This window comes from Phodopus roborovskii, unplaced genomic scaffold (genome assembly GCF_943737965.1).
Source record: "Phodopus roborovskii unplaced genomic scaffold, PHOROB, whole genome shotgun sequence".
Classification (NCBI taxonomy): domain Eukaryota; kingdom Metazoa; phylum Chordata; class Mammalia; order Rodentia; family Cricetidae; genus Phodopus; species Phodopus roborovskii.
The window spans coordinates 7,561,413-7,587,788 of record NW_026126541.1 but is presented as its reverse complement, the minus strand read 5'-3'; the positions used below and the strand labels follow the sequence as shown (position 1 = coordinate 7,587,788).

At 50.9% G+C, this 26,376-nt stretch overlaps 1 protein-coding gene across 2 annotated transcripts in view; it reads left to right on the top strand.

The window, feature by feature from the left end:
* Positions 1–6,146: 6,146 nt before the first annotated feature.
* Positions 6,147–26,376, top strand: part of Mxi1 (MAX interactor 1, dimerization protein) — a 60,758-nt gene continuing 40,528 nt past the window's right edge. The window contains exons 1-2 of one of the 2 annotated variants that reach the window (XM_051199624.1): positions 6,147–6,498; positions 25,477–25,609. In XM_051199624.1, the coding sequence (XP_051055581.1) occupies positions 6,225–6,498; positions 25,477–25,609 (407 nt within the window). In that variant the 5' untranslated portion in view covers positions 6,147–6,224. Of the gene's footprint in view, positions 6,499–23,747; positions 24,020–25,476; positions 25,610–26,376 lie in introns of those variants that run through there. The other variant, XM_051199625.1, reaches the window with a different exon arrangement.

Genomic DNA, 26,376 nt, shown 5'->3' with positions numbered 1-26,376 from the left:
CACACAGATTACAAGCACACACGCCACCGTATGTGCACACAGTTACAAGCACACACGCCACCGTATGTGCACACAGTTACAAGCGCACACGCCACCGTATGTGCACTCTGGGGCTCACACTCAGGTCCTCGTGCTTTCAAAGCAAGCACTTTTACTAACTAAGCTGTGTTCCCCGATCTTCAGTTCGTCTCTTTCCCACTGCCTGCCGTTTTCCTGTGAACACGAGGTGAATGTGTGTGGGCTCGTGTGTATAGGCGCTTGTGTGAGCATGTGTAGAAGCCTTAGGTTGATCTCAGGAACCATCCTCAATCTTCTATGGAATGTGTTAAGGCAGGGACTCTCAAACAACCCCAGAGCTTGCTATTAGGGCTAGCCTCACTAGCCAGTTTGCTCTGGGAATCCTTTGTCCCTGCCTTTCCAGGCTGGAATTGCAGGTGGGCCATTATACCCACTGGGCATGTCATGTGAGTTCTGGGGATCTGAACTCCTGCCACTGAGCCACCTCTCCAGGCCCTGAATATGGGAATATTAATAGCCAGGCATGGTAGCACATGACTTTAATCCCAGTACTCAGGAGGTGGAAGCAGGGGGTATCTGAGAGTTCAAGGCCAACATGGTCTACATAGCAAGTTCAAGGACAGCCAGGGCTACATAGAGAGACCCTGTCTCAAATGGTCCCCCAATATATAAGTATTAAAGAAATTGAGAGACAATCTAGAACACATCAATGTGGGAAAGGCTCCATGGATTTCCCAGTTTTGCCCTAGGCCACATCTTGATTGCCTGGTAATTAGAAGAAAAAACAAAATAAAAACCAACCTTCTACATGGGGGCATCTTATTACAGAGGAATCCCATCTTGTCCCCAGATCTGTTATAGGACAATAAAGACAGAGGACAGCGGAGTCTCTGTACTTTTTGGTAAGGGAACCTCAACCATCTGGCTTCAATGGGTTTCTGGCTTCTCCACAAAGACAACATTTAAGTATTTAAACTTTAATGCGAGCGGTACAGACTGTGAAATGCCTCTTCTTGCCACACTGGAGCTGCAAAGCCATTCTGGCCAGGCAGGAAAACACATCCATCACTTTGAGACCTGTGACCAAGCAAGGCCCTGCTCTGTGTCATTCATGTTCTGTAGTTAAGGGCAGGGACCAGAGGACAAAGTGCCCTCCTTGCCCTTCATGAGCTCATGCCCAATGAGTCCTGTAAGTGTTGGGCATTGGGTAGAAGGAGCTTGGCGCTTGAGTGAGCCAGGTAGGAAGAAAGAGAACAAATTAAAATTAACGCTGGGATCAGGGACGCCCAGTGAGCTTTGGTATAGGGCAGAAACGACTTGTCCTATGCCCATAGCTGAGTGTGTCTGTGTGCTGGGGGGGGGGAGTGTGGAGAGCATGCCACCTGACAGACCACTACAGAGACCAACTCCAGAGGGTCAGTTACCCCACGTGAACCAGTAGGGTGCAGAGACTTGCAGCTGTCCTTGCTCCTATCATTTTGCAAGAGTATTCGGGTCCCTCACCGTCTATTTCACTGACTCTTCTTAACAGTAAAAGGCAAAATGAAGACTTCGAAAGAGGAGGATCTGGGTCAGGTCACTGCCAGGTGGTTAATTTTCAAAGGAAGACATACTCTGAGTATGGAAAGCATGGCTAGGGAAGTTCTTTAGATTATGACTCAGGTAACAGAGCAAGGGGCAGAAGATCTCTTGACGGCGTTTATAAAGAATGAGTACAAAGACTACAGGGCAAAGAGCAGGGAGGGACCTAACTGAGACATTCTGTCCAGGCACGAGGGAAAGTCAGAGGCTGGAGTGACAGCCTTAGGCAGAAAAGGCTAGGGAGGGGAGAAAGGATGCGGGAGGGAAACAGGGTAAAAGAGTCCAGGAGAGCCCAAGTGGTCCACGAGATAGAGCATCCCTCCAGTGCAAGACGGGGAGTCTCAGTGGCATCTCTTCCATTGCCCTCTCAGTAATTTGCCAGCCTCTGTGTACATAAAGGCATAATTACAGGCAAAACAACTCCTTTGAAGTAAGCGTATAGAATGTCTAGGGGAAGAGGGATAAATAGAGAACAATCTCGCTTTAATATGTAAATGAGATTGCTAGAAAAAAAATACTACTAAACAAATAAATAAGCCCAATGACCAGAAGGTTGGGAAAACAAGAGCCAGGCTGAGCAGGCAGCCCATCATCCCAGGACAACCAGAGTATGCTAGCTGAACTCCTTAGGCATTTCTGCCTTCGTTCCCCAGCTCACACACCTTCCTTTCAGGATGGCTGCATCCACACTCCTACCTGTTCTCTGCAGATATTCGCTACAAGTTTCTAAAGAGGCCTGTTTACTTCTGGAATCAAAGCCCCTGAGAGAGGAGAGGTTCCAAAGGGCTTGAATGGTTCCTCCTGGGAAGCAAAGCTAATCGGGAATGGAGCTGAGTTTGCAACCCTGAATCCTGGATGCCTGTCCTGTGATATAACCCCTGAAATACCACTCTTTCTGCAGGGGCCAAACTTTATTAGAGAATCTGTTAATTGGGGGGTTAGGAGGGGGATGAGAGAGAGAGAGAAAGGCGATGCTAATATGATTTAACACTTGATGGGCTCTGAAAAAAAATAAGGAAGGGGCTTCAGGCTTTAGCTTGGCAATTCATTGTTCCACATACGTGCTATCAGAAAGAATATACGCAGCTAAACTTTATGCAAGACTGTGGGCACACTGCAGAAAGACTCTGTGAAACAAAGGGGCATTTCTCCCGCCTCCACCGAGTGTCATTGCCTGGTGCTAAGAACTCACATAATAACGGAAAACAATGCCCTCCGACGGGGGCAGAACCTGATTTGGCACCAGCAGTGGTGTTTTCCATGGGAATGACGTTGGGGGCTGCGGCTGACTGTGGGAATAGTGCAAATCAGCACTTTTTTGTACATTTTCTTGAAGCCATTGTTTATTTTGGCTTTGGTCAGATCCGTAGCCCAGCTTGAAGATTCCCACTGGGTTTTCTAAAGCCCACAGACCTATGAGAGATGGAACAGGAATAAATAAATAATTACAGAACACCCTTCCCTAGCACTCACATGGGGTGTGTCTGTCTCAGTGGGTGTACACACACACACACATGTGGTTTGCAGTACCGTATATATGCAACCCATTCCACCACTAAGGAATTAAAGAGACACTCTGGATTAGCTGGTTCATTGTCTGTCATCTTTCATTCGGGGCAAAGAGGACCAGAGCTCTCTTTTAAAAAGTATCAGTGTTTGCAAAATGACGTTGAATAAAAGTTGTTGGGAATTGTACCTACACAAGGCTTTCCTAAGTTCTTAGGTGCTTGTGGGCATTTACACATGAACAGTTCAGAATCAGAAGATTCTTAGAGAAACAAAGAAAAGTTAGTAATTGAGCTGGTGGTGATGAGTAAGAACAGTTAGCTCACAGCTCTTGAGAAGATCCTCCCTTTACACTAGCCAAAGGGTACAGAGTTCCACCATGCAAAATCTGTCACAAGATGAAAACCCTAATGAGGAATATGTGGACAATTGCTATATTATGATACAAAAGATGAATGCATTTACCTCTAATTGCCAGACGCTGCCTGTTCTTGTCATAGAAGCAAGTTGGTACATATTTAAGTCTTTTTTTTAAAATATGTGCATGTATGATACACATACATTCGTGGTATAGACACAGGCATACTTGTGCCATGGCACACTTGTGTGTGAGTTTCCTCTTCTTCCATTATGTGAATTCCAAGGATTGAAGGCAGCCACCAAGTTTGCCCGGAAGTGCCTTTACCGGCTGAGCTGTCTCACTTGGTTATACACACACACACACACACACACACACACACACACACACATATATATATATAAAATTTCATTCTATGTGTATGTGAATGGTACATGAATGTATATATGTGTACCACATGTTGCAGGCACCTGAGGAGGCCATGTTGGATCCCTTGGAGTCCCGTGGAATGGTGAGATGCCTGACGTGGGTGCGGTCCTCTGCAAGAACAAGTGCTCCTAGCTGCTGAGCTCTCTCTCTCTCTCTCTCTCTGTCTCTCTGTCTCTCTGTCTCTCTCTCTCTCTCTCTCCCTTCCCTCCCTCTCTCTCTCTAGCCCCTGGCCTATATTTTTAAAATTTATTTATTAAAATTTTCTGTATGTGGGGGTGTTTTGCCTGCATGCATGTCTATGTACCACATTCGTGCCTGGTGTGTGCAGAGGTCAGAAGACACTGTCTTCTGGCTCCCCTGGAACTTGAATTACAGGTGTTTGTGAGCCACCATGTGGGAATTGAACCTGGGTCCTCCAGAAGAGCAACCAGTGCTCTTAATTGCTGAACCGCCTCTTCCCGATTTATTTTTATTTTTTAATGTGTGTATGTGTTCCTGGGGTTGAAACCCAGGACTTTGTGTAAACTAGAAAACTAGCTTTAACACTGAGTTATACCTACAGCCCAGTTTAATAACATTTTTCAGAGTAGTAAAGGCTTTCTTGTGGGCTGTATGTGTGAGGGCTGTGTATACAGGCTTTGCAAATGTTAAAGAAAGAATAGTTTACAAAAAAAATTTAAAAAGTTACCATTTTCAGTCTTTGTGACAAATGTATATGGAAGTATGTGGGGCTGGTGATGCAAGACACAACTCCAGGGGGCAGCATTCTCTGGGTAAGTGATTCCCCTAGAGAACAAGACCAGGTCCTCTTATAAGGTGAAAGAAAGTCTTTGGCTGGATTTGTTTTTGAGATGTTTTGCAGTGAAGTGCGGTAAAGTCTTGTTTACCTCATCCATTCTGACTTAGATTCAAGTAACATCAGCAAAAGGGACCTAGCTTCCAGATGAAAAGCGACTCACAAATGTGCTACCCTTGTAGCCCAGCTTGACAACACTTGCCCAGCATGCACAGAGCTTTGATCTTCAGCAACAAAACAAAACAAACTTCTTAATATGGCCTACGATGTGCCAGGTGTAGTTTTAACTTAGTTCATGCAAGCATCTTCTCGGAGGTTTCAGGGATGTGGAAATTTGGCTCAAGATGGCTTAGAGGATTTGCCCAGTCTGTATGTAACAAACCCGGGACTCTCCTGCTTCTTTACCCAGCCACAGGACACCGGCTCCTCCGGTGTCCCGCACACCTGTCAGGCCTGGTGGCTCATACAGCCTTGAAACCGGGTAGGGATAAGGGCATAGGAGGGGTGTGGGAGCGGGGGAGGTAGTTCCCAGCCTACCACGTCTGTCTTTGTAACGCTGTCACATAAAAGGGAGCCAGTTGTGGAGATACCCCATTGTGAGCTTTGCACAGCTGGACTGAGGAGTGTGGAGAGGTACTCACATCTCCTCCCCCTTCCTGGAAAATAACTTTACATTTGAAGGGGTTGCAAAGGAGTGGGTAATCTGTAACCGGAGAGGGCAGATTTCATCTGGCTGTGTGAAGGCATACACAGGTGTGTGTGTGTGTGTGTGTGTGTGTGTGTGTGTGTGTTTGCGTGCGCGCGTTCTCGCGCGTGCGCATTCATGTGAAAAATGTTTGTGCTGGGAGGAGTTTCTAGTTACAGGTGATGTTTCGATTCTCCCACTCAGAATCGGGCTTTTATTGTTTGATTTTGAAACAAAGTCTTAATATTTAGCTCAGGCTAGCTTTGAACTAGCAATCTTCCTGTCCCAACCTACCGAGAATTGGGCTCTTATTTAATAATGGTAATTTTTAAAAAGCCCTAGCAGCTGTCATTTATTGGGGACTTACTATGTGCCAAGCATTGTGCTGAATTCTTCTATTGGAAAGAAAACTGTTTTTGTGCGGGTGCACCCAGAGGCACCCGAGTATTTTTTTTTCCATTCGTGTTAAAAGTGTGGTGCTCTCTACGCAGCTAGAATTTGGGGAGAGACCGGGAAGGGTGCTGGGATCGGCAGGGGGCGGGCCCTACCTCCCTAGACGCCTCCATTTATTTTGACCGGTCAGATGGCGACAGACTCGCGCTAGGACCCAGGCGCCACAGCGCCTCCGTCTGTCCTGTAGGTTCATTCAATCTCCCATACACACAGACCCACACAGCGAGAGCGACACACACTCACACTCACAACTGCACGCAGCGAGGCTCGGCAAGTCAGGCCCGCTCCCTGCCCGGGCGCTTCCTCTGCTCCAGCAGGCCGGCTCTCCCAGGGGGCCCGCAGCTCGGCCGGCCGAGCAGCCCCGGACCAGGACCGGCTCGCCGGACCCCCGTGCCTCCATGGGCAAACGCGGGCGGCCGCGCAAGGAGGCGCGCTGCGAGGGCTCGGGGCTGGTCCCCGTCGCGCCCCCGGCCATGCCCCCGGCCGCAGCCGCGCCCCAGCCCCCGGCGCAGCCCGAGGAGCCGGCGGGGGCCAAGCCCCGGTGCCCCTTCTCGGACATTTTCAACACCAGCGAGAACTCGATGGAGAAGCACATCAACACTTTTCTGCAGAACGTGCAGATTCTGCTCGAGGCAGCCAGCTACCTGGAGCAGATCGAGAAAGAAAACAAAAGTAAGTTTGGGGGCCCCGGCTGCTTGCCCGAGTCCAGCTCTTTCTTTCTCGCCCCCCTTGGGCGACCCCTGTCGCCTGCTCGGCTCGCCCCCCCAACACACACACACGCACGCACACACACACACGCACACACACACGCACACGAACCCTCGGCAGTAAAGCCGATGACACCGGAGAAAGGACACGCACGCACGCACAAAGCTGCTAAAGATGTAACAAAGACAGCGAGGGGAGAGGGGCTGTGGGTGCCTTGGTCTGTGGGTCTCCAGCAGGCCGGGAGGACGGCCTGGCCGAAAGTGGGGGAGTGTTGTTGTTGCTGACAACTGAGCTCCTCTCTCCGAGGTCGCCTTTCTTCCTTTTTTTTCCCCCTTTTTCTTTCCGGAGCCTTCTCGGGCAGACAAGTGTTATTTATTTATTTATTTATTTATTTATTTTTGTCGCTCGTTTCCAGGGTTGGGTGGGGATTAGAATCTGAAAGTTGGAAACGGTAAGCAGAGCTCGGGGCTTCCAGAAAGAAAACACAGACACACATTACAACAATAACAACCACCGCCAAACAGCTCTCCACGCCGTGGGCCCTGGCTCCGGCTCTTCCTCCTGCCTACTCTTCGTTTTTCCTCCCTTCCCGCAGCAGGACTGGGCTCTGGCCATCGTGTCTAGGGATCCAGTTCCCCTATGCCTCCTTGGCCCTGGGATGCCACGGCCTCTGGTCCCCTGGAAGAGGCAGGCCGGTGGAACCGGGCAGCGCCAGCAGCTCTCCCTGGACCTGCGTCCGGTGCAGAGCGCGCTGGGTGTAGGGGAGACTTAGCCAGGGGGATGTGGCTAAAAGCAAACTTCAGGATTCCACAGAAACAATAGTTGGGGAAGGAGGTGTGGGCTGTTGTGTGCGTTTTCTTTATTTTCTGAGAGACGCACAGGGCGAGCAAGGCAAACGCCTTATTGGGTACCGTGCCCGCCCCCCCCCCACCAGGTGGAGACCGATGCTAGGAACCCCGCCCGGGCCCGGGCTTCCTTTCTGTATTTGTTTCATTTTTGTCCCTGCCAGTCGGGGCCCCTGACTCTCGCCAGGCATTCGACTTGGCACCCTAAGGGGAGCACGCGTGTACTATGCTGCGTCTCCGGCACCGTCCTCAGAATAATAGCTGTGAGAAGGAAGACCGGGCGGGGAGGGGGGACTCAGAGAGCGGAGGAAACCGAGATGTGTAATCTGCCAGAACAAGTAGGAAGATCAATGAAAAAGCGAGAGAGCTGATTGCAACGTGTCAGATCTTGCAAGACCCCCCCCCCCAACAATCATCAAAACACAAAAACACCTTCACCAAATACACCGGGGCCTTTAAGGTTAAAGTAACCGAGTGTTGGCGGCGCAATTGTGGGGACTGGGTAAGACCAAAACCAGGATCTGTGTTGGGAGGTCGGTGGTGCGATCTTTTCTTCTCTGGTCGCCTCTCTGCTCTGAGTGCCTGCCTGGCTTGCGAGAAGCACATCGCAGTCAGGCTGTGTGGCCGAGTCGCCGAGCGATTATTCATTGGGGAGTGTGTGTGTGTTTGGGGGGGGTGCATTCGTCTGGAGAATAGTTTCTGAAAAGCCCCGGCTAGTGGGGAGCTGGGTGAAGAGGTGGTTTTGTTTGGTGTGTTTGCTTTTGTTGCAGGGGGAGGGGCGCGATTTCTTTGGTCGTCCCCTCCCGGATCCCCTGTCGGTGGAGTCTGTCCCGTGGCGCCGACTCTCACTCGGGGGGGGTGCACCCAAAGAGGGCACCTTGGCAATGTTCGGCGAGCCTCGTCGTCCCCCCCCTTCGCGCAATGAGATTTATTAGGAGGTGGCCAGAGATTCCCCAGCGCCTCGTGCCCCCCCCCATTTCATACCCGCAGACAATCGGAGACCTAACCCCCCCCCCGCCCGGGCCGCCTCCACCTCCTTGTTTACCCCGTGTCGGGGCTCCGGCGTGGCCACCAGTCACGTAAGCAGAGAGCCGGGCGCGCCCGGCTGGGCTGCCCCGCGCGGGGCGGGCCCGCGGTGGCCGAGCCAGGACTCCAGAGGCTGGCACAGTAGAGGGGCTTCCTCCCAGCCCCTCTCCCGGGGTGTCCGCTCTACAAGCCACCGGCCCCGGAGAGGGGCTCCAGAGCCTCTGCACCCCAGCCAAAGTCAACTTCGTGTGCGTAATCAGCCCCTCGGCCCGCAGGCTGCCCCCTCCCCCGACCGGCTCCCCGCGGGAGTATTTTTAGCACTCTCGCGTCTTTTCGCCGCTGCTGTTTGGCTCGAAATGACGTGATGCCAACAGCCCCCAGATTTCCCCGAGAGCGTGGGGCGCTGCGCCGTGCCTGGCTCGGCGGCAGGGACTCAGCTCCAGGCCCTCGCTCTCTCCGCGACAGCTTATGTAGGCGGGGGTGGCCCTCCCGCAAACTCGAGGGGACCACCCGTTGTCCCCCCCAGGCCATTGTAACAGGAGCGGCCCCCTCTGCCCACTTTCTCCGCTCCACTCTCCACCCCCCCCCGCCGTGCCGTCAGGGTCCCCCCCCCAGCACGGCAGACGCCAGCCCTGCATCTGCCTCGCTTTATTGGGGGTGCTTCTTCGCGCAGCCGGCGCTCGCCGTTGTTTTCTGCTCGCTGCACACAATGCCCGCGCGTCACGGCGGTCCGCGTGTGCACAGCAATAACGCGAGTCGGGGGGCGGGTCGTGCGTGCGCCGGGCTCGGGCACTGCGGGTCGCTCCGCGCGTGCGGGGCTTGTTTTGCTCCCGAGCTCTGCTTTCCGAAACGCTTACATCATTCAGTCGTGGGGGGGGGGGAGGCGGGCGGAGAATCTGGGCGTTCCGATAAGATTCCAGCATTTCCCTGGTCCCTGGCTTTTTGCAGGAAGTAAGGACCCTCCCCACCTGTGCTTTGTAGTTATTATGATGGGGGGGGTGCCCAGGTTTTATTTGTTGTGAGGTTTTGGTTTTAGTTGTTTTTTTTTTTTTAGGTCACTACTGCAAAGGGCATGGCTGGCGGGTTCAGGTGCACAACCTCCCCGCCTTCATTTCAGCGAGTTCCCCTGTAATCTACTTGATCTCAGTTTCTCCGCCTCCTCCTCCCCCTCCCAGCAGTAGACACATGGTTTCCACATGGAGACAAACTTCTTTCCTCCGACTGGACTTGACCTAGCTGCATCGTCCAGCCAATCGGCAGCATCCGCCTCTTATGACGTAACGCGTTGCTGAGGCCGGAGGCTGGGGGGCGGGGCCAGGACGTGAGCCAGGAAATCACTAGGCGCTGTAGTGCAGCCAGCTGGTACAGTCTTTTCTTAAAGGGGCTCTTTTCTCGGAGACTAGCCGGCCCTTTTGACTCCATTTCGGGTTCCCTAAGCTCTCCTTTGCGATGCGCCGATAGCGTCTCATCACGCATTCACACGTTTGGTTTTCAGTGTTTGCAAAGTGCTCGCTTGCTTATTTTCCACTGTAGCCAGAACTTTTTATTGCCTTTTTGAGGTTTCCGTACTGGGAGTGTTCACCAAGTTTTGGCCGCAATGATGAATTATTTCCATTCGATGGGGTAATTTTCTTGAGGGAGGAGTTCAGATAGTTGCTTAGTGTTGACCATGCACTATGTTCAAGGGAAAGGGTTCCCTAGCAGGTCCCGAATCTATGAATCTCAAAAGCTTCCAGAAATATTTTTCATGTAGGCAGTGACCCTATTATCACAGACACAGAAACAGCCTGTGGCATCATTGCCTATACACCTGTGGGATCCAATGGAAGGGTAGCAACTACAGATGTGGTACTACTTACAAAAAGGTTTCTCTCTACTTTGGCACAGCCTAAAACTTACAAAGTAGTTGTGACCTGAATAAAAAACTGCAAGTTGGGGCTGGAGAGATGGCTCAGAAGTTGAGTGTGGACAGCTCTTTCAGAGGACCGGAGTTGTGCTCTCCATGTTGGGCATCTCACAGCCTGCTGTAACTCCAGCTCCAAGGAGACCCAATGCCTCTGGCCTCCATGGGCATTTCCACAGATGCACACACACAAATCCCCCAAAACGAGAAAACACCCGTAAGCTGGGGGAAGTTGCAGTGATGTCTGGGGCAGGTGCTTTGGAGGCCACAGCAAACATGAGTGAGACTGCATGAGAACACAAGCCCTGGTGTGTTCTCTGGAGTGGACGGCCTGGGTTTGAGGTAGGGCATGTTCCTAAGGGCATGGACAGGCCCTGAAGCAGCTTCCTCCTGTTCGTGTAGGCCGCTTGGGCTGGAAGTTGCTGCTGTGTGGTGTTAATTTGGTCCCACCCTGCCTTCCTGACTTAATCTCCTTTACCTGGCTGTGAAACCTCAACTCCTGCCCAGCAGGTCCACCAGCAATCAGGCTTCACAGTCATGCCCCGGTGCTTGACTCAGTGGAAGACACCCTCATTCTCTTACTCCCTAGGGTCTCACTGTCCTACCCTGCTCTCATTGGCTTAGGCTGATTCCTATGTCCTCTTGGAAGCCCGTGGGCTATTCCAGCTCACTGGGTGTTAATTCTTGAGTCAGATTAGTTGGGAGTCTGAAATGCTGTGCACTCAGAAGGAGCAGAGGTCCAAATTCCTACTCTGTTGTTTGGACACAAGTTACTTAGACTCTCGGAGGCTGCGTTTCGTAAGTAGGGCATGTGAACATAACGATACCAACTCCCTTACATCATTGCAGAGTGACTGAATCACCAGTTTTAAGCATTTCAAGCACCTGAAATACAGTACATGCTCAATAAATAGTAGCTTATGGGGCTGGAGAGATGGCTTAGCAGTTAAGGGCTTGTTCCTCTAGCAGAGGATCTGAGTTCTGTTTCTAGCACACATCAGGAAGCTTACAACTACCTTGATTCCAGCTCCTGGGGATACAAGACCTTCTTTTGTCTTTTGGCCTCCTTGGGCACTTACATGAGCTTGGTACACACACACACACACACACACACACACACACACACACACACACCTTTGTAAAATAATTTATCTGAGCTAGACAATCTTCTGTTTATTTCCTATATGTTAGCTTTATCTTTGCAGGGAGAATAACAACATCCTACACAGTATGAGTGTAGTGTGTGCATACATTCAGTTGGGTAATGGACATGCGTGTGCTGCTTTCAAGTGTGCTCTGTACAGCTCAGAGGTATTTCTTGAGACAGTCCCTCAATGAACTGATTGTCACCAGTGAACTCCTGGGATTTGCCTGTCTGCCCTGTCCGTCCCCCCCAGCACTGGGGTCACCGATAAGTGACACTATACCTGGTTTTTACATGTGTGTTGGGGATTCGAACTCAGGTTCTCTTGCTTGAGTGGCAAGTGCTTTACTCATTGAGCCCCTTGATTAAGGTCTTACAGATCAGACCGACTACAATATTTCTGTGTGTGTCGTCTGTACGGTAGGCACTTGCTGTAGATTTCTTGACGAGTTGCAGTTGCCATTTCTTGGCTTTGGCATATCAGAGTTGGAGGTCAGAGACGTGACCAAACCTGGAAATTCTGAGTTCTAATTGTTCGGAGGCAGTAAGTCCAGGGCCTGCAAGGAGATGATGGGTCATGCCTGGATAGCTGAAGCTACATTCTGTCGACAGCAGTGATCTGTAGAATGAATAAGTTCTTGCTTAGAATGTAGGGGACTAGAGTGGCTTGTGCTAAAATGGAGGGCACTGATGTCCAAGCAGGTCATACCTCTGCAGAGGAGACATCTTTGGATGGATGGATGGATGGATCATGGGATAAGCACAGAGTGTCTACTTAGTGAACAGATCTCTTCCCTGCAGCACCGTGGGTTGTTGATTCACAGTGGGGAGGAGAGGTGGGGGGCTCATTTTCCAAAGATCACTGCTAAGCCAGGCCCTGCTTCCCTCCACTCTTTAGACTGTGTTCTTGGATTTGGTGTAGGATTTAAATGTGATGGATGCCAGAGGTAGACTGTTGAGATACCATTATGGTTTTCAGAACTCCACAACTTCCAAGTACTGGGTACCCTGTGAAGGGATCCCAGGGGATGAGGACAGGACTGTAGGAAGATAAAGAATCAAGCTGTTGCTGCTATGCAGGGTCAACTACAAAGGCCAAGTAGTAATGGCTCAAGCATTTTCAGGCTTTAGCTCAACATTCCTTCGCTGGCATACCCAGGTGTGGGGTCTTCCTTTGGAGGTGGCTGAGCCAAAGTCTAGAGGTGAAACAGGAGAATGAGGGTGCCAGCATACAGTAGCTGTGGCAGCTAATCACATTGCATAATGTTAGTCCTGACTACCATTTACTGAATACTGAAATGGTTAGCGGGAGACTGGCCTGGTCTTATCTTTTCCAGTCCACAGCACCCTATAGCATGTGTAATTTTATTACCTCTACTTTGCAGTGAGGGTGGAGGGACTGAGGAGCAGGGATTGTGGGTAACTTCCCCAAAGGTCATGTGCCTAGGAGGTGACAGAGCTGAACTTGCCATCTATCTGGCCTCCAGCTCCAGACCCCATGTACCATGTACACGTGTACTCGTTTTACAGCCAAGGAATGAAGTCCAGACAGGTGACATGACTTGCCTAAGATCGCCCAACAACATGAGGTGAGCTGCCTTCTGGAACACCCTGTTGGTTTTCCAAAGTCTTCCTGTAGATACCTTGTTTAGAAAAGAGAGGCTCGAGCCAATCAAAGAGGGTTTTTCCAGTTCTTAGTTATTCAACTATCCTGGCCCTTACTCAAGTTCGGGGCTCCTAGGAAACACTACCCTGTCCTGCTGCCTGTCCCAAGTCTGTCCTCTAGGCATATTAGAGGACTTAGGGCTGTTGCTATGGTGCTGAGGCCAACAGCAGGTTCATCAAATGCTAAATCTTTTGCCAAAAAGGGGGGGGGGCGGCAGACCCTAAAGAAGCAAATTGGCCACAAAGATTAAGATTTGCATCAGCCATTGTGGCTTGTTTTGTTTTAGATCCCCCTGGCTCCCCACCACCACTTTCTATAAATACAGTTGGATAAATATTGATTTAAACTGGGTTTCTGGACGAGAAACACATGCTTGCCCTGGCTTGGCCTTCACTTAGGTCCCACCAGCACAGCAGGCCTGACCCACCTAGCCCCACATAGCCCTGGCTTCCAAGTGACCCGTTTTTTTGGGGGGAGGTGAGTTGTGGTTTTGTGGCCTTTCAGTTTCTTTTTCTTTAAGGGAGAACCAGTACGAAGGGAGACATTCTGCAGCGCGGAACGAAGCAAGTGGGCTCCAGTGGGCAGGGTCCCTTTCTTCCCTCCCTTTCCCACTGGTTTGCGTTTGCAGGAGGCAGGTGGCAGATAAAACAGCATCTTAGCTGCAGAGAGCCCTAGGCCACAGGACACTCACAGCAAGGAGGCAGGGGTCCAGAGGGGGACAGTGGCTTGCCCACAGTGACACAGCACAGTCAGAGTGACGCCTTTCTGTGCCACGATCTTGTCCGTGTGACAGGAGAGTGGGTCATAGATAGAGCCCCAAACAACTTTTGTTTTACAGGTCAGGCGCTCGTAAACCAGCATTTCTCAGGCCTGGCTTACTGAGCGCAGGGTGTGTCTGGTTATTGCAAAGGTCATTGCAACATTCTCAGTAGTCTTTCAAAATGAAGCTAATTCGACTCTGCTGTACTAGGAAAAATATTTTCTCTCCTAGACGAGGGGTGGGGAAGGAGGCAAGAGGGTGGTGGCAGCGATGGCCACCCTAAGGCTTCACTGAAGGAGGGAAATTTGTCTTCCCGAGGGGATCGGGTGGGGTGGGGGGGAGAGAAGAGAGAAATGGCTCAGACCACTGGGGGCACCTGCCACTGTGGCCCCGAGCAAGGGCTGCCTTCCTTCCTCCCTGTGGTAGGGTGGTGTGCTGGGCCCCTCATTTGAGAAACATGTTGAAAGTTCAGGTGACTCTTTCTTTAAGATCTTTAAGAAACCAGTCTCCAGGAAACACACACAAACAGAGTCCCTTTCCTAATACTTCAGGCCAGAAGAAATGCCTCTTAAAGGCCTTCATTTTATTTGTACTCACTCTGTAGATCAGACTGGCCTCGAACTCACAGAGATCTACCTGCCTCTGCCTCCAGAGTGCTGGGATTAAAGGTGTGTGACTTCACCGCTTAAAGGCTTTTGGGATGAGACACTGAGTTACATTGTGGACCAGTAATCTCCCTAAGTCAGTTATGTGCATTAGTTCATTTACTTGTTAAGCTGTTACTTCTGGAGCTCTTATTTGCCATAAATTTGGTGTAGTGCTAGGTTAGCAGTGTAGTTGTTATCTTCACGTAGTAAGTACTCTATTTCAATGTCAGGATTATAAAATTTAATTACTTTTCTTTGAGAGTTTCATGTAGCCCAGGCTGGCCATGGAACTCACCATGTGCCTGAAGATGACCTTGAATTTCCAATTAACTTGCACCACCTTGTCTGGTTTATGGGTGCTGGGGTTCAAACACAGCCTTCATGCTTGCTAGGCAAGCACTCCACCAACCCAGCTACAGAGTAAGTTTCAGGGCAGCCAGGGGTGTATGTGGGGGAGGTCCTTCCTACCTGCTGCCCCCACCCCACCCCCACACAGCTGCACCCTAGCCCCCAGGACAACATTTAATAAGCTTTATGTGTTTGTGTTTATACTTCTAACTTCAACAGATCTAATGGTCCCTTCTGCCCTTGGAGGATGGTTCCCACCAGGTCACATTACCCAGCCCACTGCCTAGATAGCATGCCCTTGACCATACAGCTCCCAGAGTCTCCCAAGGAACTGAAGCACAGCAGAATCAGAAAGATAAACACACTGTTCCGAGGGAGGATGCGATTAGGAGAGACTAATTGAAACCAAAGAGGACAGATTTGGACTATCTACTATTTGAAATGTTTTACTTTGTATATTTATTGTTGTTACAAGGACACAGGAATGGAGGTGGTTTGGGAGTTCTAATAGATATGCTATTGTATTGAAGTAGAGGGCAGGCCCAGGCTATGTAACTCTCAGCCTTGGGTGGCAAACAGGAGCCCGCCTTGTCCTTGTTTTTATCTCTACAGGGGCCAGAGCTACAGAATGGCTCCCACAGAAGCCAGACCGTCCCTGCCATATTTCTTAGTCCCTTAAGTTCTGAGTGCCTTGGGCACAACTTTCCTTCATCCTTTTTGGCCAGCCAGCCATGAAAGTTAGCATCATGCAAAGAGAAACATGTAAGACAGCCAGGAGCCAGACTCTGTGCTTGGTGCCTGCCCTGAGAGTAAAACACGTCTGCTCTCTCGGTCAGGTGCATATTCCAGTTCAAATATCAGCCGAACAGAAACCAATACCCAATTCTAGTCTGTCTCCTGGGAGTCTGATAACCAGTCCCCAAGAGAGCTGTTGACAAGTGCAGTCTCCTCCCTGTTCTCCAGAGGAGTGGTGCTAATGCCCCCTTTACTGGCCAGCACAGTGCTAGGTGCTCTATAGTAAATCTCCGTAAACCTCCAATGAGCAGGAGCTGCTTTTACCTCCATTTTTGTAGTTGCCCAGAACTCCCGGCTTAGCAAAGCTGGCTCGCTTTCCCAAGCCCACATGCTAGCTAACAGTAGTGGGTCCTGGCACTGAAACCCAATGTTCTTCCTCAGGGGTTTGCGAAGAGCCTTAGGGAGCTTGATGTTAACAAGTGGCAAGAAATGGAGTCTGGAATGTTTGCGGTGCAGGTGGAAGGCTCCAGGAAGAAATCTCCCTGGCTGACTTCCTTTTCTCCCCATTCATCCTAGAATGGAGAGAAGCAGCCAGAAGCTTCCAGGGGTTTTTCCAGCATTGACACAGAAGCCATTCCCCGGAGACTCACTGTCTGGGGTAGTTTTGTTTGCTTGCTTATGCCACCTTGCTGGAACCCTCTGAGAAACTCACCCGACCTGTAGGGCACCTGTACTGCCACAGGCTGGCTGTCAGGGCTGTGCATCCACACCCTGTCAGACTTCAAGACTTCCTGGGACGCCCCAGCTTGTAGGACAACTGGGCTGGCCAGTGCTTGGCATCAAGGGCTCTCGAAGAGAAGGCAAAGGAGAAAGGCAGCAGGGTGCATTTTTGAGGTGGGCTTCAAGTCCCAGTTAGTGCTGGGCAGTATGGGTCAGCTGGTTCCTGTCGGACATCGTAGGCCCAGCCTCCTCCTGTCCTGAGTAGAGCTCTAGAAACACAAGTGGTGTTAAATGGAACTGGGTTCATGTCACTCACTTGTTGAAAGTCCTTCCACAGTTTACTTCCTGACTCACTCAGGATAAAATCCAAACCCCGTTCGGAAAGTATAGTGATCACCAGGACAAGCTATGTTGCCTCCTGCGTGTCTTAGCCGCCCAGGCTCCATCCCATCTGCTAGGTCAGAGTCAGCCTTTTCCATGGTTCTTTGTCATTTGGCCCTCAGCCCACTAACTGTGATTTACAGTTTTACTCCCTTATCTTCAGCCCGCATGGCTAGACTGTAAGCACCCTGAGGAGACGGAGCAAGCTTGGTTTGGCTCATCGGTGCTTAGCACACAGGCCATCTAGGGGATGTTTGCTGAACGAATGATGAGCTAGCTTTGAACAAGTACACCATTGCATCAGCCATGGTGGTCCACAGCTATAATCCCAGCACTGGGGAGGCTGAGGCAGGAGGATCTTAGATTTAAGGATAGCCCTGGGGCTGTAGAGTGGGACCTTGTCTGGAGAAAAAGCCACAACCCAAACAAACCAAAAGCTGAAAACCGTTGTTTACACAGAATAGTCTAGAATACTGCAGGATTTAGCATCCGTGCTTCCCACCACTAAATGCCATGGAAATCCCATTCTAACACATCCCCAATGCCACTTACAGGGATAAGCTGAAACGTCTCTCAACCCCCTCAGGTTGAGACCATAGACCTAACCAATTTTGCCTGGCCAAATGTGTGTGTGTGTGTCTGTGTGTCTGTGTGTGTGTCTGTGTGTGTGTGTCTGTGTGTGTGTCTGTGTGTGTGTGTGTGTGTGTCTGTGTGTGTGTGTGTCTGTGTGTGTGTGTCTGTGTGTGTGTGTCTGTGTGTCTGTGTGTGTGTGTCTGTGTGTCTGTGTGTCTGTGTGTGTGTGTCTGTGTCTGTGTGTGTGTGTGTGTGTGTGTCTGTGTGTCTGTGTGTGTGTGTGTGTCTGTGTGTGTTGGGGTTGGCGGAATCCAGAAGATCTGGCCTGTGCGGTTTTTCTGGGCTTCATCTGTACCATAGGAATCTCAGAGATGTGCTGGGGATTCAATGAGCTGACTGCAGGAACATCATGTGCATACAGTTTGTGATGCTGTGAATGAAAACGGCCCCTGCAGGCTCGTAAGCAGGGGAATTACTTGAAAAGATGAAGACATTGACCTTGTTGGAGTAGGTGTGGCCTTGATAGAGGCGGGCGTCAAGGTTTCAAATGCTCAAGCCAAGCCATATGTCACTGACTCTTCCTGCTGCCTGTGGATGTAGCTGTAGAACTCTGGGCTACCTCTCCAGTGTCAAAGCTGCCTGCACACGGCCATGCATCCTGCCGTGATGATAATGGACTAAACCTCTGACACTGAATGCTAACTCCCATTAAGCGCTCTCCCATATAAGAGTTGCCATGGTCATGGTGTGTCTACACATCAATAGGACAGTGACCAAGACAGTTATATGGCAGCAAGTTGGTAAATGGATTTGTTTTGTTCTAGGCTCTGTCAAGACTCCTAACATTCTAGAATCAAAGTTGGAGCTTGAAGTGGGGTGAGGTGTCGTCATCCCCATCTTCAGATGAGGAAGGGCCTGTGTTTTTATTGTAAATGCTCCTACAGCTGAGGTTGAGCCTGAAGGCCTAAAGCGGAAGGGGTATACACGTGCCTTAGTGCCCAGGGTCACCAGGCTGTGCCATCGGGAAAGGGGTGGTGCTGTGGACAGATGGGGGGGGGGACCCACTCCAGGCTAGCTCCTCAAAGGGGAAAGGAGAGTGGCTGGGCCTGAGGCCACGGCAAGAACTAGAGGCCCAGTTTTAGCAGATTTTTAGTGCTTGGTTTTAGTTGGTTTGTTTTTGTGTGAGACAGGGCCTCCCTACCTAGCCCTCCTGGCCTGGAACTGCTATATAGACCAGGCTGGCTTCAGATTCATAGAGATATGCCTGCTTCTACCTTCCGGCATTAATTCTGGAATTGAAAGTGGGGGTGGGGATAGTCAGTAGGTAAAGGCCTGCTGCAGAAGCTTAGAACCAGAGTTCCTTGGGACCCTCAACACTCAGTCTACCTGGTGACTGCAGGGGTGACTGCAGGAAGAGACGACGGCTGCTGGTTTTGTCGGCCATTCAGCTTGGCTGAAAAACAGCAAGCTCCAGGTTCTCATCCCAGAGTGGCCACACACACATAAATTAGTAGGAAATTAATTTTAAAAAACAAATGGGTAAAAAGGGTGTACTAGCAAAACCTGAAATATGAGTTAGCCTGGTATGGTGGCACATGCCTGCAGTCCTAGGACTTGGGGGGGGGGAGTCAAGAGGATCAAGGAGTTCAAGGTCATTTATGGGTGCATAATGAGTTTGAGGCTAGACCCTGTCATAAAACAAAGCAAAACCCACAACTTATTTATTTCTTTGTTTATTTTCGTGGTGTTAGGGATTGAATACATGATCTTGAGAAGGCTAGGCAAGCTCTCATCACTGACCATACTCCAGCCTTTTCTAGTTTATTCTAGAATTTCTAGAAATATAAGTGAAAAGTTCTAAATAAAGCATAAATTACAGGTTTGAGCAAGACTCCGAAAAAATAACAACATCCCATGGGTTGACCAGGTCGTTTGCACAGGCATTGGTGACGTCATGAGAACTACCAGCCTAAATGGCTACAAAAATAAATTGCAGGCGGTATGTGGTACTGGCGACAAAGTTGAGCTCCTGAGTAAAGGGCTCAGGAGGGTTCCTAAGGAAGGCAGCTGCGCAGCAGGGACCTGGGTGTAGGAACTGTATTGTTAGCATGGGACCCTGAGGTTGGGGTTGAGGCTTGCCGGCATCACCTTCTTTGGGGAAAAATGAACCTTGAGCATAAAGACAAAGCAGGTTTGAGATGCTTCCAGATCCTTTAAGAATGTAACTTAACCGCGACATTTAAAGGTTGGGACCCCGCAGGGCTAAAGGACCTGAAAACGGGGGGGGGGGGGATCCCTTTTCCTTTCCTTGAAACATGAAAATTCTAGAGATGAGAAGGGAGGGCACAGCTGAAGGTCCAGGTCTCAGCTCCTTCTCCATCAGTACGTCAGCTGTATGGCTTTTGGTGTGCTGAAGTCAGTCTAGTGACAGAAGCTTCCAGGACGTGAACTATGAAACATTTTGGGGGAACATTCACTTGGCATCAGTCATCCTATCAAAACCCTTATGAATTCCTTAGTGCCCCCCTCCACATGGTGGCCCCCACCAGGATCGTGTTTCCCGTGTGTTCTCTGGGGTGAGCTAACTTAGAAGTGCACATTAACTGAATCCTGCAATGCAGACCTCTTGAATCCAAGTTCATGCAAAGAGGGGGGTGGGGAGGGAGGGAGAAGGGAGGAGGGAGAGAGAGAGAGAGAGAGAGAGAGATTTGAGAGACTAGTACACCATTATAATCACCGACATAGGCAGCCGTAATAGGAGGCGTTTAATAAAATGTAAAAAGCCCTTTTCTAAGGCTAGAGATGGGTCAGGATGGAAGTCAAGTACAGCTGTTTGAGCCTTTGCCAGTGGTCTGATCTCACCAGAAAAACTGGAGTTAAAAAGAGCAAACTTCAGATTCAGCGATCTGGGATTAACCATCACCTCCTCTGCCACTGCCCCCTCCCTTTCTCCCCAGCCTGGGCACCTGGGTCGCTTGGTGCGTTTCCATGCGGTTGGGAAGTCAGCCGGCAGCCCTGGCGACTGGAGCCCTGGGAGACGGCAGCCACCTCTCGGGTTTAGCATTACGTCATTCCTTTAGACCCAAATTTATCGGCTGCACACAGCCCCGCCGCTCCGAGCTGTCGCTGACTTGAGAGCTTACGCACCAAGTTAGACAAGGCTGACTCACTGGGCAGAGCCAAGGTTTGCTGTAGCTCTTCACGTTTCTGGGGCCTGGAGGAAGAGGAGGCTGCTGCCTTCATGTGTTTGTGTGTGGAAAAATGGGTAACTGGTGACCTCGGAATTCATGCTCCCCTGTCCAGAGCTTGGCTATCTGAAAACCTTACAAATAATTGCTGACAACTGTGCCCACACAGTAATCATTTCGCTTATTTGGAACCAAACACCCCCAGCGTCCCCAACAACAATGACGACGGACTTGTAACTGAACTCGGAGGACTTTCCTCCTTTCTCTACCTCATCTGTCTTCAGGGACTATGTGCTAATCAGCCTCCATGTATGAGTTTACAATATATCACTTGGGAATTGTCATCTACTAAACTGCACCCGGGGAGTGCAGGGGCGGGAAGACCCTAAAAGTGGAGCTGTGGCCTGCTTCTTAAGAGTGGGGGTGAGCTGGGGGGGTATTTTTGCTGTTTTCAAATTGAGACACAGAGAGAGGACAAAGACAGACAGACAGACTTTCTTTAGTAAGAAGGTGGACCCAGAGATGGGGAACATCTGTTCTTGTATCTGTAGACATGGAACCCTAGCTTTCCTGTTTCCACCATATGTGTAGTGCAGCTTGGCTTCCTCTGAGGGAAAGCAGCGCCATGGCTGCCTCAGGACCAGCTGGCTAACACCGAGCTGAGGGCAAGGGAGGCGTGGGGGCATGGATTGCTAGCAGCCTCTCTAGTTGCAGTGGAAAAGGCTGGAGACTTCTGGGCCCCTGTCAGCCCATTGCCACCGTTTAGTGCCCCTCCACATGTGCAGGTGGCCTTTGGTGGCTCGTGTGTGGCTTTCCGTCTCTTCATCAGCCTCTTGCTAGTTCATGTGGGGTCAGCTGTGACAGCTATCCAGCCTTTTTTTCCCACTGACCTTCCCTTGGCTTTATAATTTAATCAATGGAATGAAAGCCATTTTCAATTTATGGGTATTTTCAAAAAGATTTAACCACATTTCTTGATTGCCTGCTGCACAGGTTTACCTGTCGCTGGGTACAGTAGACCATCACCTAATTAGGAGTTGGAAACTTTAAGGGTAACACTTTAAGTTGAAAACTGCAAGTGATTAAAGTGTACTTTTAAACTCACACCCCATCCCAGAGAGGCTCTCACAGTATAACCGTAGCTGACCAGGACTCACTAACTCACCGTGTAGGCCAGGCTAGTCTTAACAGGTGTTCTGAGTGAATGGCATTTGTTTGTTGGTTTTGGAGATAGGTTCTCTGTATGTAATCCTGGCTGCTTGGAACTCACTCTGGAGACCAGGCTAGCCTCCAACTTACAGAAATCGGCCTGCCTCTGCCTGCTGAGTTCTGGAATTAAAAGTGTGAGTCACCCCATCCTGGTTCGGTGAATTTCTTCCTAGTCTATCCAGTAATATCCTTGGCTGGGGATGAAGGGCGGTTGTTACCAGTATGCAATGGGAAAACCCATGACTTATCTGACAGCTGAAAAAGCACAGTGCCTTCTTTAAAGTCTAGAAAAGTCTCTCTTGCCCCACTGTGGCTTGTGAACACTTTTGGGTCTCACTGAATTTGATGAACATCTATTTCTTAAATGCTGGGCCAAGTGTAATATTTAAAAGGGCCTGTGATCTCACTGGAAATACTGCTCATGAAGGAGAAGAAGGGGGGGGGTAAGGGCATTGAAATGCAGCACAAAACCCATAATGGTTTTGAGTGGGCAAGCGATCTATCCCAAGAGGTACTTTTTGAAGTAGCCATAGCATGACCACAAGGAAAGGGACATTGTCGCCTCACCAAGGGGAGCAGGTGAACATGAGCAGAGGGAGATAGGTTACAGCTACTTTTCACAGCTCCCAGCTTGCTCCTAGAACATGCAGCACATCCTCCATCTTGTCTTTCTCCCCCCCCCCCCCCAGAGTTCTCAGCAGGCATGGTTTTGTGTCTCAGAGGACATGTGGCAATGTCTGGAGGCATTTTTGGTTGTCATGCCCAGTGAGTGGTGGTGTGCTACTGGCATCTGGTGGGTGGAGGCTATGGCTGCTGCTGGGCACCCTCCCAGGAGGGACCACCAGGTCCCAAGTGTCACAGTGATGCCAGGGCTGAGACACCCGGTAGACAGGGGTTCTGGAAAAGAGCGTGGTGGTTAAGAGCATCGAGTGTCTGCTGTTCAGTGCGGAGCGCTTTTTATCCCTTTTCCTCTGGGTTGTTTGGAGACAGGACTTCTCTGTGTGTCCCTGGCTGTTCTGGAACTCGCTCTATAGCCCAGGATGGCCTCCCGGGTGCTTTTTAAAAGTCCCTGCTGTCAGTTACCTTTCAAGAAAGGAGAGTACAGGAGGAACAATCACTATCATCACTTACATCTTCTGAGTGCCTAGAATGTACCTCACGATGGAACTATTCCACTTAGTCTTCACAACAAAGCTTACTAAGTATGTATGCTTCCTGGGAACAAACTCCGTATCTGTTTCTCCCAGTACCATATACATAAAGTCTGACTCAGTACCTGTCACGCTTTTGGCCTCAACACCATGCATAAATGGACGAATTAAACCCATTTTATATAGGGGGAAAAGGAAGCTTGATGAATTCACACAGCATGAGCTCCCACTGGAACTGAGATCAGTATGATTCCAATACCAAATCTTTATGTCCTTTGCTTGTACCATCAGAACAGGTTTTCTGTCCAAAAACACTAACGAGACACCGAGGAAGAATGCAGTCCAAAAAAGAAAGTGGTTAGAAACCTTTTTGTCAGTGTCACAGCGGGGGTGGGATGGGGGGGAATAAAGAGCGCATGGATGTTCTCTCTGGCTCTCATTAAATGATCTCATGCTTTTGCTTTTCATGTGTATCTGTGACGCAGGCCTGCAGACAATGAATGCTACTTTCTTCTGTTAGTGGGTGAGGAAACCAGGGCACTAGAGTTGCACGAGAAAGCAGTAGACAGAGGATAGATTCAGTGCGATAATGAATGCTCTAGGCCCTGCGCACCAGTAAGAAATGAGCGTCCTTGGGAGCCAAAGCTCAACCAACTCTTTTCCTCAGAAGCAAAGTAATGTTAAGTTCTTAGTCTTTCCATCTTTGAACGAGAGAAAACGGAAGCCAAAGAGAGACTACATTTCCCAGAGGCCATCGCGGAAGTCTCTCACCCCCCCCCACCGCATGCGCAGGCGCACTGAGGCAACCCGTGTCGGCATCGTGCTGCAGCGGGGGCTGGACTACATTTCCCAGGGGGCATCGGAAGGGGCGGGCGGGGGCGGTCCTCGCCGCTGCTCGGGTCCCTCCCCCGTGCTCGCGCGGAGAAGTAAACAAACCGCGCGCGGGCTGCAGGCTGCGCGGCGGGCGCGGCGGGCACGGCTGGGACGGCGGAGAGCGCGCCGAGCCGGGGCCGAGCTGGCCCGCCCGCCCGCCGCACATGTCCCGGGGCGTCTTGGGACTGTAGCCGTCTGTGGCGCCTCCTGTCGGCCGGGGGCGGGAGCGGGAGCGCGGAGCCCATGGAGCGGGTGCGGATGATCAACGTGCAGCGCCTGCTGGAGGCCGCCGAGTTTTTGGAGCGCAGGGAGCGAGGTAACGGCTGGGCGCCGTCGCTTCGACGGCCGCCTCGGGCCCCGCGCGGGGAGTGCTGCGCGGCTGGGGAGGGGAGGTGTGCGCGCGTGTGGAGGTGCGTGCAGCGGGGCGAGGGGCACGCGCGTGCGGGGACAGTGTGCGTGCGTGTGCGGTGTGCGCGCGCGCGCGCCAGGAGGAGGTCCGCGCGGGCGGCTGGAGAGGTGGGCGCGCCGGGAAGGAGGCTCGCTCAGGAGTGCAGCTGAGTCGGTGAGGGGAGGCGTGGGAAGCGGGCGAGCGAGGGCCAGCAGGTGTGAGTGCACGAGTGCGTGCATGCATGAGTGTGTGAGTGCGTGCGTGCATGAGTGTGTGCGCGCGTGCATGCATGAGTGTGTGCATGCGTGCGTGTTGGAGCTTGGGCAGAGGAGACGGGGCTTTACGGGAGGACTTGCGACTCTGGGTTAAGGGAAGGAGCCCAGAGTCGCGCAGGGGCGGCGGCCGAGCGGACCCGAGGAGAGGGCGGAGGTTGCTGGACGACGGCTCTCGCAACTTGAGACGAGTGGGTGGGAGCTGGGGAGGTGTGGGCGCAGGAGGCGGGGCCAGTGAGAGCCCGGGGCGGAAAAGGTCCCCTGAAGAGCTGCGGGAGGGGCGCAGCGCTCGACGTGCTGTGGGACGGGATCGCGTTGGAGGTGGAGACTGGAGGAGAAAGGGAGAGCCTAGGTATTGGGGTGTGAAGAGAGAGGGGGTCCTTCCCAAGACTTTGTGATCGAAAGAGAGAGGCACTGAAGAGGTCAGAGTCGTAAGGACGGTGGTTTTGTTTGTTTTTTGTTGTTATAAGGCAAGTGAAATCTTTTGGGGGTTGCGTGGGTAATTTGTGTTAGAAATTAGGGTTTTTAAAAAGAATTCTTGGTGCTGGAGAGATGGCTCAGTTGCTAAGAGTCCTTGCTGTTGCAGTGGGGACCCAGGTTCGGTTCCTAGGACCCAGGTTCCGGCTACTCTTAAGCTGCCTGTCGCTGCAGTCCCTTTGGGCTTCGAGAACATATGCATACATATGGTGCACATACATAGACTCCTGCACACTTACATACACACAAAAGTTAGGCCTTCTCTTTTTAAAAGAATTCTTGGATAAAAGGGTTTTGGAGAGGAGGGAGGAATTTGATTTAGAAGCGGGATGGCTGTGTCTCTTGGCTGTGGGTTGATAACGAATGGAATGCTTACACAAGACCCTACCCTTGGCCCTGGACTCAGGCTCTTCATGTCTCAGCCTCCTGGGATTAAGGTGTACCGATCTTGGCTAAACACTGGAATTTTGTCTTCTAATCAGAAAGAGTAGAAACATTTTACGTTTTCTGCTTTCAAAAAACAAAACAAAAAACCAAAAATGTATCAAAAGTGTGTTATCACGGACCTTGGATGCGCAGATTCACGGGTTTTGGCTGTCTGTATCCTTCTTAGACCTCTCTCTCTCCTGTTTCTAGAGTGTGAACATGGCTACGCCTCATCGTTCCCCTCCATGCCGAGCCCCCGGCTACAGCATTCTAAGCCCCCACGGAGGTTGAGCCGGACTCAGAAACTCAGCAGTGGGAGCAGCACCACCAGCACTGCCAACAGGTAGCCATTCGGGGAGGCCCGGGAGATGGGGGAGGCTGGGGAGACCGGGGAGGCCAGGGAGACAGACGGGGAGGCCAGGGAGACATACGGGGAGGCCAGGGAGACCAGGAGACCTGGTGAAGGAGCAGAGAGAGACTCGGTACTGTTGAACCGTTTTCCCTCTAACACCAACTCCGGAGCACCACTGCCCTGGGGGGTTTCTCTTTAAAAAATGAAATACAGAAACCATAGCCCGACTTTGTAGGGGGATGGGGGAGAGAGTAGAATCTTAAAGAGGCAATTAAAATGTTCTTGCTGGTATTGTTACTGTGTCCCCATAGAGGACCTTGACACTTGGTGTGCTGTGCCCATGCTTGTAGCCACATGCTAAGAATGAGCTTGGGCCCGCTTTTCATATTTCTTTCCAAGTTTATGATAGTCCAAGAAGAATTTTTAAAAATCAGAAACAGCCTTTAACAGGCCTTGTTAAAGAAATAGAAATACTTAGACATGTTAATGGGCCTACTTTATTTGTTAAGGAGTTGGGAGGGCCGTGTGGTGGAACGATTGAATCTTATTTCACGGAAACTGGTTGGTAAGGAGAGTTTAAAGCAAAAAACAAGGAAGATTCTTGTCCTCTAGGACGGATTACTTTTTCAGAACATGCTTGTCTAGAGGTGCCCGAGACATAATTGACTTCCCCTTTTGGTTAGTGTCTGGCTGAGTCTTCAGTATTTTGCTTCCAGAAGGCTAGTAAATCCTAAGGATTTATGTCGATAGCAGTTTTC